This window comes from Pseudophryne corroboree, chromosome 5, assembly GCF_028390025.1.
Source record: "Pseudophryne corroboree isolate aPseCor3 chromosome 5, aPseCor3.hap2, whole genome shotgun sequence".
Lineage (NCBI taxonomy): Eukaryota > Metazoa > Chordata > Amphibia > Anura > Myobatrachidae > Pseudophryne > Pseudophryne corroboree.
Genome location: NC_086448.1, coordinates 521,177,889 through 521,190,618, shown reverse-complemented (window position 1 = coordinate 521,190,618; position 12,730 = coordinate 521,177,889). Strand labels below are relative to the sequence as shown.

The following is a 12,730-nucleotide window of genomic DNA, read 5'->3' as shown; positions in this document are numbered from 1 at the left end:
AAAATCTGGGACTGAGCTACATGTTATTTAGAAGAAGCCAGGCCAGTGAGCCTTGAATGTGAGTAGGCCAGAGCCTGTGTTATAGCTGCAGGTATCAGGAAAGGCTGAGAAGTAAAAAGCTAGAGGCCAAAACAGGTCAGCTAGCTACACCAGGCCGTGAGAGACAGTACTGGAAAGCTTTTTGAGACTTTGGCCCAGATTTATCAAGCCTTGGAGAGTGATAAGTTGCACAGTGATAAAGTACGAACCAATGTTACAGGCTTGTGTTTGAAAAATGACAGGAACTGATTGGTTAGTGCAATGTATCACTCTCCAAGGCTTGCTAAATCTGGTCCTTTGTTTGTAGACTAGCTGTACAACTGTAGCCAGGGCCAAAGAAGTGAGTTAGTGCCTTGAATGGGGGCTAGGCGTTTGTTGTTTTGTTTTATTTATGCTGCCAGTAAAACACCATTTCATTTATTTACCTGAAAAGCTGTGTTTGGATCCTGATTAATCACCTAGACACTGCACCAATACACCCCTCAACCAATCTAATTACCCCAAGTCATCACAGTACAGTATTTTAAGATGGTGAAGAATTTAATTTTAGGCAAAACCAATATTTTGCATAGCTGAATAGAAAAGACACAGATAGAAATCTGTATGCAATAACTGTGCAACCACTATACATACGGGATGTAGTTATATTGCCGGCAGTCAAGATCCTGGCGGTCAGGATACCGATGCCGGAATCCCAACTACTGACAATGCTGCCAGCCGGAATACTGGCTAACAGGGGCTATTCCCACTCATGGGCGTCCACGACACTTATAGAGTGGGAATAGAACCTGTGGCAGACGCAGCAAGCCTCCGAGCCCGCAAGGGGCTTAGTTGCCCTCACCCCTCTGCCGGCATTCTAGCGCCCGGGATCTCGGCCACCGGCATCCCAACCCATGCATACAGTATAAGAAAATTAATCACATAGTAGCCTGCAACATACCAATTGTCCTTCAATACTCGGGGGCCCAGGTGGACCTTGGTCTCCCTTGTCTCCCTGTAATTAGAATATGTTTTTCTGTAGCTTGTCAACAAACAAAAATAAATCTTCCATATATTGCAAACAATTTCCTGCTAGAAGAATTTCTCATCAGTCTGTTTAGTACAATGTATTAGATTCAGTCCGTTCATTAGATGGATCACCAGTAGTAATATATACAGTAGATAAGTATGTATGCAATTATTTTCATCAGTGATGTATAGGGTAATATATTAGCAATATATAACATCAGGTACTACTCTCTGTTTCTACCAAGGCAGCTGGGATAAAGGAGAGAGTCAGAGGTATATTTAGTAAAGTGCGGGTCGGTAGAAGATGTTGCCCATAGCAACCAACCATATTCTACTTATCACTTATCTAGCACCTTCTAGAAGATAACAGTTAGAATCTGATTGATTGCTATGGGTAACATCTCCACTTCTAAAAACCTGCACTTTAGTAAATATTCCCCTCAGTCTCCAAAAGTAAACAGATGGCAAAAGGAATAACAGTGCACAAATGGCGTAAAGCTAGGTACACACTATACAATTATCTAGCTGGTTGGAATGAAAATCTGGTAATGGATGAGAGCAAATTACAATCTATCAGTTGCTCCCGAACACTGGAAAATGAACAAAACCTGTTGTTCATACAAATTTAACCAACTTGGATGAACGACTGATTTTGACAGGTGTGATTTTAAGGGCAGCATGGGCGGTGTAATGGTTAGCATTACTGCCTCACAGCACTGAGGTCATGGGTTCAATTCCCACCATGGCCCTAACTGTGCGGAGTTTGTATATTCTCCCCATACTTGCGTGGGTTTCCTACAGGTATTCCGTATTCCTCCCACAATCTAAAAATATACTGATAGGTTAATTGGCTCCCAACAAAATGATCCCTAGCGTGAATGTGTGTGCATGTGGTAGGGAATATAGATTGTAAGCCACTGGGGAAGGGACTGATGTGAATGACCAAATGTTCTCTGTAAAGTGCTGTGGAATATGTGTGCGCTATATAAATAACTGGTACTAAATACTAAACAGTACACTAGTACAACTATTATCCGCCTGCTATAATTGGCGGGGGGCAGATTGGGGAGCATACACTGATTGGGGGGGATGCGGCATGATGAGCGGGGACCTGCATGCTACAATTGATAGGTGGGGGGCTGACTGAGGATTGTTTAAGGAAGGGGGGCCTCAAATCGGGGACTTGTTTAGGGCACCATGAGGTCTAAATCCGCCTCTGATACACACCTCTGCGTTTAAATCCTCACTGCGGGCACTACTACAAAGATAACTTGGTGCATGCACAGTGCAACTGTAGCAAATACGCAGTCTACCAATAATCGCTTAGTTGCGTAAACATCGCCATTGCGTATAAATATGAATTGGGCCCAAACACATTATGCTATCATATAAAACAGAATCAGTTTCATTTCCTTTCTTACTGTAAAAGTCAGAATTTCAGTTTAAACTGTGGTTGAAGGTTGGAAATTAAATTATAACAAATCAGTCAATATGTATGTAATAACTTACCTTCTGTCCAATTACTCCAATGTCCCCTTCTTTTCCGCTTACACCAGTTGCTCCCTGGAAATTGACAGATGGTAGAGTTAGGAGCAAACACAGTGGGTATCAGACTAAACAGCACATTCTATGGTAACTTACATCCTTCCCATTAGTACCACGGAAACCAGGAATGCCAGACAACCCTGTTACGCCCTGTAATAGAAACAAATGTGTTTCATATATACAGTAGGTGGAATGTTCTGTATATACAAGAAAGATGACCAATAATTATAGACAATAGGATCCTAATCCAGTTTGACAGAAGTCTATTTATTCCATGTAAAAATCTGACTAGTGTTATAGCCGTCTTAACAGCATAGTAAGACCCTGGGCAAAGTAATGCATTGGGGCCCCTACACACCCACTCACGGGAACCAATTATAAAAAAAAATCATAACATTCACCTCCTGCAGTCCCGCACCGTCTCTCCACATGCTTCTAGACAGTGAAAGGCTATCAGCACTCCAATTGAAGGACAGCTATACACCAATCAGAATCCTGACAACCATTCACTGTCTGAATGCAGGCTAGGAGGCAGGTAGAGAATGCTGCCTCACCGCTCCGATTGTGTGACCACCACCAGCCCCTGCTCAGAGGCACCTAGAATTGTGGGGCCTTGGGTAGGTGCCCAATGTGCCTATATGTTAAGATGGCCCTGAATAAAGTTAGTATTTAGAATTGAGAATGCCTAGGTCAGGGGCCGTTACATATAAATTCAGTACAGTAGGGAAACGGTGACACAATTCAACAGCATCCCTTAGATATGCTTCCCATTGTAAGATACATATATTTAGGTATGCCTTGTACAATGGAGGAACTTGTGAGTGGTGGGCCCAGGTGCAAAAATATAATTTGGGTCCCCCTCCTCCTCCACCCCAACCCAAGTTCACAATATGCCACACAGCAATGGGTGACAAGGAGAGGCAGAGGGCGACAGGGGGAGGCAGAGGTTTACATAGAGAGACAGAGGGTGATATGTAAGGCAGGGGGAGGCAGTAGGTGACTAGGAGAGGGTGACAAGTAGAAACTGGGTACAAGCACAATGTCCTGTGCGGTGTGGAGAACAGGGGGCATGTACGATGGTGGGTCGGGAACACAGCAGCCTTTGCTCTGTCTGTGACAGAGACCCTCACCCCTTGTGCTTTCCTCTGACAGTGCAGTTACACCGGTTGTGAGTTGCCTTTAATTCACAGACAGCAGTGAATCAGAAATAATGTACAGCTGTCTGTTAATTAAAGGCAGTATGTGGCTGTGATCATCAGCACTGATAGGTGGCAGGACTATTCCATCAGGCCGTCACACACAAGGTCAACCCTGCCAACCTAAAGTAAGGGGCAGGTCCCTCAGACAGTGGGGCCCACCCTGTTCTCTGTACTAGGCCATTCATCTGACATTGCTCAAAATGGTCTGTGGGGGGCCAGGGGACAACTCATTGCTGGGGGGGAGCAGTGGGTTCCTTAGTCCTCAGGGACCCTGGTGCAATGCACCTGCTGCACCTGGCCTTGTAGGAGACATATCTTTGCACATCCCATAGATCGGGGTAAAGTTTATTAGTTGATGATAACTGCATTTTTGTATATGTGCACTAAATTTAAAGTTGCACATAGTGTGACATGTCAACTCATATACTTTACAGTTTATCTTAATATACATTTATTACATTATTAGAGTGAGAAGACTGTGACTGTCTGTGTTACATGTGGCACTTTTATGTGTGGGAAAGTTTTTACTGCATTTGTTGAAGAATGCTTGTCTACAGGAGTCCTGCTGGAAGGTACAAAATATGCCACAGAATAATTTGAAAGTAATGAATGAGATCTGATCTTCTCCATCTCAGACATGAAGCCATTTTGCGTGGGAATGAAAGTCTGCATACCCTAATAATAATAATAATAATTATTATTATTATTATTATTATTATTAGTACTGTTCTTGATTTGTAAGTCACCAAAGTGCATCTCAGTGGGGAAATCAGAAAATCTATAAAACAGGGACATACAAGGTGTACAAAAATAAATGCAGACATGGAAACAGAGGATAGGGATGGCAGAGAACTTCCAATCTATGTAGTTGAAATGGGCGCAGCTAAGAAAAGAGGTGTGAGTGCTGTCGAGATATATTAAAATAATAAACTAGGTAGGTTTTCCTTTTAAATTATTGCCATTTTAAAAAATATGGGCAGACTTACCTGAATCGCAACATTGTCTGCATCTTATGGACTATCCCATTTTCCCCCAAAAATGACACTAAGGGGAAGGTTTATAAAATCTTGGAAAGCAATAAATTACCAACCAATCAGCTTCTTCCATTTTGCAGGCTGTGCTACAAAAATGACAGTTAGAAGCGGTTGGTACTTTTAATCTCTCTCCAAGCTTTAATGAATCTCTCCCTTAGTCCCAACCAGTGGCGTAAATTTGTCCCAGTTTCCCGGAAGCAAGATAAATATGGAGCCCCTCCCCCCTATATATTTGTTAAATTGAAAGTATAAAAAATGTTTTGTGTATGTTGTTTGTCTTTATATGTTTTATACTTTTATGATGTTTGCCCCTGTGTGGGGAAGCTACGTATTGATTACATGGTTGTGATTAATGTGATGTACATAGTCTGAGATGCCTTCCTGACAGGCTCCTTGTACTCCCTAGTCATTGTCCACTTTCTTTCCATTTATATGCCTATTTATAAGACTATACTTGTAACATGGTGCCCCCAGTGGCGGGTGTTGATGAGTTGCTGCGAGTTCCGCTATGTGTATGGAGGCGGGGCAGCGGCACCCTGTGCTAGGGTGACCATATTATCCCTTTTACCTGGGACGCTCATGGATTGCACAGGTTCTGTGGCTGGCTGACTTCAAGCTTACATTTCAGCCACAGAACCTGTGTAATCCATGAGCGTCCCAGGTAAAAGGGATAATATGGTCACTCTACCTGTGCCTAACACTGGTGGCTAACTAGTGATGCATATGAAAGCCGTTCACCATAATACAAATGGAACGCATGTCGTGGCTGGCGGAAGTGACACGGCCACACATGCGTGATCATCAACGGAAGTAGCGTGCGTTCCAGCGGTCCATGTTTGGAACGCACGCCGGATACAGCTCACCGCCCGGGACACCGGAGCCTTCGACTCTTGGTGAGTACTATTCTCGGGAGAGGTGTCTTTATTTTAGGTATATGCTTTTTCTATGTATATTGATAATGAATGCATTAGCTGTCGCACCCACCCACACCCTCTCTCCATAATGGTTAAGGCTGCTAAGCGTGGGTTGTTGCATCATTTTTGCATCTTTTGGGGTACTTAAGGGGCCTGGCAGGCATTATCTGGTTGCTGCTGGTGACTATGGACAGATGATATATGATGTATGTGCTGTAAAGTTGCACGTCTTGAGGATGATCCTAATTGAATCGAAACATCGACCGTTAAGCTGTATAATAATCATGCTGATAAGTATGCATTAAAGTTGCTATCTTTTTTAAGTGCAAAACTATTCTGGTGAGTGCCCCTCTATTTGCTTTTACTCACGTGTAGAGTCCTGGTATCTCAGCATACACAAATATAACATTCTGTATGACCACCACCCCAACAAATACATATACAATAAAAACACATTGAAGCTAAAGGTACAAGCATTAGGACAAGGCATCCCATAGAACGGAAACATACAAAAATATATAGAAGAGCAATTTCATGATTACATAGTCGTAATGTCAATCAAGATAAGTATCATTTATAGAATTATCACATATAATTCTATAAATGTCTGTTGTTTATGTGGTTTGTGCCTGACGACGAAGAAAATAAATCTTCGAAAATATTGCAGTTTATGCTTGTGATGTGATTCATGACTGAGTGCCGCGGAACGACATATGTTATATGGTGGGGTCCTTTATAAGGCATGAGTTTTTTGTACTGTGTATGTCTGATGAAGAAGTGAAATAAACACTTCCAAACGTTGCATTAATTCCTGCTCTGGTGTGGATTTGTCCGAGTGCCGCCTCCATCTACGCTATATTGGACCAGGTGCTAAACAAGGTACCTAGGAGGGCACCGGGTCAGTAATTGCCTTACTTTGGATTGCTGCCACAAGCTTGTGTATATATATATATATATATATATATATATATATATATATATATATGTATATATATATATAACATATATATATATATATATATATATATATATAATCACACATTTCTTAGCAGTCATAGCCAGTAGTAGAACCCATGACCTGTTACACTAAAGGTAGACTCCTTACTTGTAGAGCTAGTTGTTCCTGCATTGCAAGAGTGTAGATTCTGACTATATGATGCTGCTACACAGAATTGTCAGATCAAAACCATTGTAACTAGGCAGATCTATGTAGTGTACAGCCACACACTACATAGATCTCACTCACAATGCTGATTATTTCTCTGACAATTATTTTACAAGTGTCATACCCAGGGTGAGAACTCACAACCGATTACACTGGAAGCAGGTGGCTTACTGATGGAGCTATTTGTTCCTGTATAGTAAGCATGAAAATGCTAACTATATGAAGTTACTTGTAATTGTCAGAGATGTAACTTCATATAGTTAGCATTCCTATGCATCCTATACTGGAGCAAATAGCTCCATCAGTAAGGTGCCTGCTTCCAGTGTAATAGGTTGTGGTTTCTAATTCTGGGTATGACAGTTGTAAAATGTGTATCTATAATAAATAGGGTTTTACTTGTAAGGTGCAGGGAGGAAGAGATAGTGACGGCTGTCAATTAATTTAATTGAATGGTGTCCCTGAACACACGTAATGGGAGGAGAGGTACCCCCCTACAGACAGGAGCCCGGTGGCAGCCGATTCCATTGCCTTCCACAGTTACGCCTTTTGTCCCAACAGATACAGGATCCTATTGCTGTAACCAGCATACTATAGTACAACTATCTCTAATGATCAACCAACCACCTACGAAACAGTTATACTTTCCCTCAAATATAACAGTATAGTTGTATATTCACAGTTTATAAAAGTATAAAAGACATCAAACGTCTCTATAATCACTGCTTGCTAATTGACTGACTGTGTATGCAGGTATTTTTTCTGGCACAATGTAGGTTGGCAAAAGACCAGATAACTTCTAGGAGTAATCCAGTGCATAATCTCATTTCTATGTGTAGTAGAGAAAACGAGTTAGTCACACTTGCCAATTAGAACAAAAATATTTCCTCAGTTGCTCCACTTTCTTCATATTACTTCAAAGTAATTGCTTGCTACATAAATATGACAGAGCCCAAAAGTAATAGTTAATTATAAATGGGACTATTTTAGCTAAAGTTGTTAGTCTTGCCAAGTGCTTCATCTCTTTGGATACAAAATAATGTTCTGACAGAGTAAAAAGAAAAGTCTAAAACTTGACCACTCCTTAAGTACTGATATCATAGTATTTATTTAGGCTTATGCTCTTCATGTACTCTTTAACCCATTAATGGTGAGGGTCTTTGGTTTTTTTTTAGCTTTATGACGGGACACATTTTAGCATAATTCCTATTTGTTGTTTAAACAAGAATAAGTTACAATAGAATAAGTGAATGTTTTAGTCTTTGCGCTTTTTTATTTTCTTTTTTAAGTATTTTTAGTTATTTATGTTTTGGTTAAAATTTAATTTAGTGTAAAAATAATGCATATTGTCCTCACCAGCATATGTCTTTTCCCTCGATTCCCTGAGGCAATATACCTCAAGTTAAGCAGAAGGAATCGCCAAGACAAAAATGACACTCCCCAAACTAGTCTCATGGGCTGATGTAAAATTGGACACGAGTCTTTTTTTTTTTTTTGCACAAAATTCACCCTCTTTGTACTACATGTGCGCAAATAAATCTGTCCCAGGAGTAGGGGGAAATTCAATTGCCTATGGTAGATTTTCGGGTGGTAAAAACTGGACTTTACTGCAATCTTTTATTTTTTTTGGGCAATCCAATTAAAGCCTGTATTTACAGGCCACAAAATGACATGTTTTCTTGCAAAAACACATAGGATCTGTGATAAGTTCATAGACCTATGTGTTTTCGTGGCCATCATCATGAAAACTGGGATTTTCTGGGGAGTGCCAGCATGGTGAATGTCAACATGGCTAATATGGCGACATTCTAATGTTGACATTATGAATGTCTATAAAATATACCAACCCCTTGGTGAGGTGGGTTTATTATAAAGATCGTAAAATAAGAAAAAACCTTCAAGAGGCACATACTGAACCAGCCATGGGTATACTGGGACTTATAGCTCCAGGTTAATTGTATTCTGATAAAGTAAACCCTAGTACACTGACAATATAATGGAGCGTCAATCTACTCACATGCTGGGTGACACCCAGCACAAGGCAAGGCTGCCCAGCATGTGTGTGGCACCACCCCTCGATGTGGTTGCAATTTAATTGCGAACGCATCAATTTGAGGTTTACCCTTGCCTGCGCAGCCTGGCTGCGCTGGCAGGTGGTCCGGCAAGTTTTTTTTCTCAGAGAAGTTGTGTGTGACGTCACGCAGCCGCCCCGAAAACGCTCTTGACATGCCCACAAAACGCCGTCAATCACCTTGCGGCTGCATAGTGAAGGGTCACGCACACGCACTGGCCAGTGCATGTGCGCAGGTCAGATGGACGCGCCCGATGCATATCCTCTGCAAAGCACTGCATAATATGTAGGTACTGTACAAAAAACTATGAATAAATAAAATAAATAACTACTGTACATCAAACCCACAGTGTTTAAATTAAAATAAACACTAAAAACCTTCTGTAAAAAAATATTTACTTATAATAAAATGTGTAATTGTGTATTATGGGGGTAATTCAATTGTGGGCAAAATAATCCGTCCCCCGAATCAGCCCAATCTCGCACAAAAGTGTTTGCTACTCCAAGCCGTATTCAGGACTCGGCAGGGCGGGCGAAGGGTGTGAAATGCAGTGCCATTGCCAGCATTTAATGCAGCGACAACACCAATTCACACCCTTTGCCTGAAATTGAATTTCACTCTATTTATGGCACACATAAGACTGAAGGTTAAAGAAAATTCCACGTGAGGAAAAATTAATTATAGTTGCATCAACTCTCCTTCAGTCTACACACCTGGAAGATTTACTAAATATATAAATATGGAAGCCTAACTACTTCTTGCAGCACTTTTCTACCAAATGCTTCAGCTACTTCTGATCATAGGCGTGCGCAGCACATTTTATTAGGGGGTGCACCGTCGGAGGGGTGTGTCTAGCACCACCTTTTGGGCGTGTCTAGCACCATCTATTGACGGTCATCGCAATATAAAATATCCACCCTTGTACCAGTCCTAATAAAGCAGATACATTGTCAGATATTGTGGTGTGCACCAAACAAACACCCCTGATGGCACTCACTGCAATTATACTGCTCCTCCTCTGCCTGGTCTGGCTCCCCCTCTCTTTCCCCTGCAAGCTGCAGCAGCTTACTTACAAGTCAGTCACTCACTGACAGTCGCAGAAGGAGAGAGGTGGGCATGTGGCGGGTGTGGTGGGTGGGCGTGCGAGCAGCATGACGTAATCACATCATGCTGTTTTTGTACATGGAGGTAGAGCCGGGAGTTTGAAAGCCGGTGGCAGTGGCACCCTTGATTAACCCAGGCATCCGTTCAGTAATGCAGTCCTGACAGGGTGCAGCGCAGAGGGGACAGTAATCAGCCTGCTCGGCTGCATCGGGCATGTGAGATCGGGGAGCCGGACATTAGGGGGCACCAGGCACCCCCCCTGCGCACACCTATGCTTCTGATGTACTGTACTCTATAACAGCAACTCTATAATGTGTCATGATTGTGAGTAATACAGGTTGGTGCCTGCAGCTCTTACATTATCCGACCTGAAAGTAGAAATAGATTTCATAGCTGTGCCTTTAAAAGAGCCGCTTATTTGCTACAATGTACTGTATGCTTCCAGAATCGCTTGTTGCAGCCATCTGGCTATCGTCTTTTTGGAGGTGGCCAAACCTTTCCTTGGGCAGGAAAAATATATGAATAGTCTCTGTTAGACTTATTTTGAAATCTAGTGAATGCAGAATTTTCCTTTTCAGTTTTTGGACAGGGGCTGCATAAGGTAAGCAGAAACACCTCCTCAGAAAGTAGACCAGGGAGATAACTTTTGGTGAAAACTGAGGAGGAAGACAAAGAACTACAGTACTTTAACAAAAAAAAATTGGATTCATTCACCCGGGTAGGGGTCGACCAAACTTAGGTCGACACTCATTAGGTCGACATTGCCATTAGGTAGACATAGGCGTTAGGTCGACATATACTAGGTCGACAGGTCAAAAGGTCGACATGAAGCTTTTGACTGTTTTTGGTGTCGTTTTCTCCGTAAAGTGACGGGAACCCAAATTAGTACACCATGTCCCCTTGCATGGCGAGCGAAGGCAAGGTTACCGTTCCAATCGTAGTCCGCGTGGACCGTTAAGTATGAAAAAATGAAAAAAAAAATGAAAAAAAGTGAAAAACTCATGTTGACCTTTTGGCCTGTCGACTTAGTACATGTCGACCGAATGCATGTCGACCTAATGGCATTGTCGACCTTCAGTGGTCGACCTAAGTTGGGTTGACCTAACGACCATATCCCCATTCACCCAGTCTTAATGCACACGTGCACTACATCATTTTGTGTAGTGAATATTCTATAGAATCAATCTGCGCGTACCCAGAAAGGGGACATACACATGTGACTATGCAGATTTGTACAGTTCCGGCACTTATGCAAGCCTGGGCCTGGAGAAAAGGTATGTGGGGAGTACTCTATCATAGGCAGAGCACAGCATTCAGAAACATGGAATTAATGGGATGGCTTTGCCTTTGCGGTACCCTGTACAATGGGGTACACTTTAGCAAGCAAAGTTATGGGGTACCACAATTTCCACAGGTTCAACTTGAAAGTTCAGTTTAATTTGTTTAGTATTGCATGTAGCACCAAGTTCAGGAAATGTGTCTCTTACTTTAGGATTAATAATTGTAAAGACTTTCATAAATTACAGTTCCTCCTAATTACTCTAAGTCCCCCCCTAGTGGGTAAGCTAAAATGGTTCCCAGTGTGACAACCTGAACTTGAATAGTACTGGGTTTCAACTGATTTCTGCTTTTACATCAATGTTAAAAAAAAAAAAAATTAGACTTTATTCTAGAATTAATTTTCTAGATCAGAATCTTTACTGCTTCATCCAGTGGTTCTCAAACCGGGTGCCTCGGGGTACTTGCAGGGGTGCCCTGGGTTGGTGGTCCTGGACTAATTAAAATCCAATCATAAAATATGTGGACAAACAGAATGAATCTTGTCCCTCACCACATAACTGAACCTAAAGATGACATCTAAACACAGTTTACTTAATATTTTTTTCCCCCTGAATCTCTCAATAGGAAACTTTTGGCCTAGGGGTGCCGTGAAACAAATTCTGATACTCCTGGGGTGTTGTGATTCAAAAATGTTTGAGAACCACTGGCTTAATCCAAGAATCTCTTTAAATGTATCAGTCCAAGCTGTTAAGGCAAGGGATTTGTGCTAATAAATTGGGAGTTTGCATTAAATCTGTGAACTAGGCTTCCTTGGTCAGAATGGCGTACCTTTGCTTTCATAGACTTATGTTTGCCCCGTATGCAACCGAAAAACTTCCAGAAACAAATACTAAAAAAGCTATGTACTAGATATATTTTTATTTAAGGGAAACACCAAAGGGACTTTTCGCCCTTGGTTCTACTTGGTCTAGAACCGACTCCGCAAGGCTGGAATTCACTCTTACATCTTGCACCTAGCTGAGAGCTCTTGCTTTTGATAGGTCAAGGTGCAGAGAAGAAATCCCTGATTGACAGGCAGTTGTCAGCAGGTTATGGTTTAAGTCTGACCTGCAACCAGTCATCTGTGTGAAAGACCCTCCCATCTCTGCAGTGATAGCGGTAGCCTGGAGTGGATCTTCCATGATGAAGTGTTGGGTCGCCTATTTTTCCATTTTTTCTCCCTCCTGCAAAAAGTTAGCTATGCCACTGGTGAGGTCACCAGCAGTAGCCTTTTAGGTATCTTCCTAGGAGTTATACCGATAGTAGTACAATAAGCCCAAGGAAACAACTTGACAACGTGTGTCAGATCTTTCGATGCAGAATGCATCTCTGG

General features: G+C 41.9%; 1 protein-coding gene across 1 annotated transcript in view; it reads right to left on the bottom strand.

The window, feature by feature from the left end:
• LOC134929624 (collagen alpha-1(I) chain-like) overlaps positions 1-12,730 on the bottom strand; it is a 70,855-nt gene that overhangs the window by 33,168 nt on the left and 24,957 nt on the right. The window contains exons 11-13 of the mRNA XM_063925209.1: positions 2,689-2,742; positions 2,557-2,610; positions 980-1,033 (exon numbers count right to left, since the gene is read on the bottom strand). Coding sequence (XP_063781279.1) covers positions 980-1,033; positions 2,557-2,610; positions 2,689-2,742 — 162 coding nt within the window. The remainder of the gene's footprint in view (positions 1-979; positions 1,034-2,556; positions 2,611-2,688; positions 2,743-12,730) is intronic.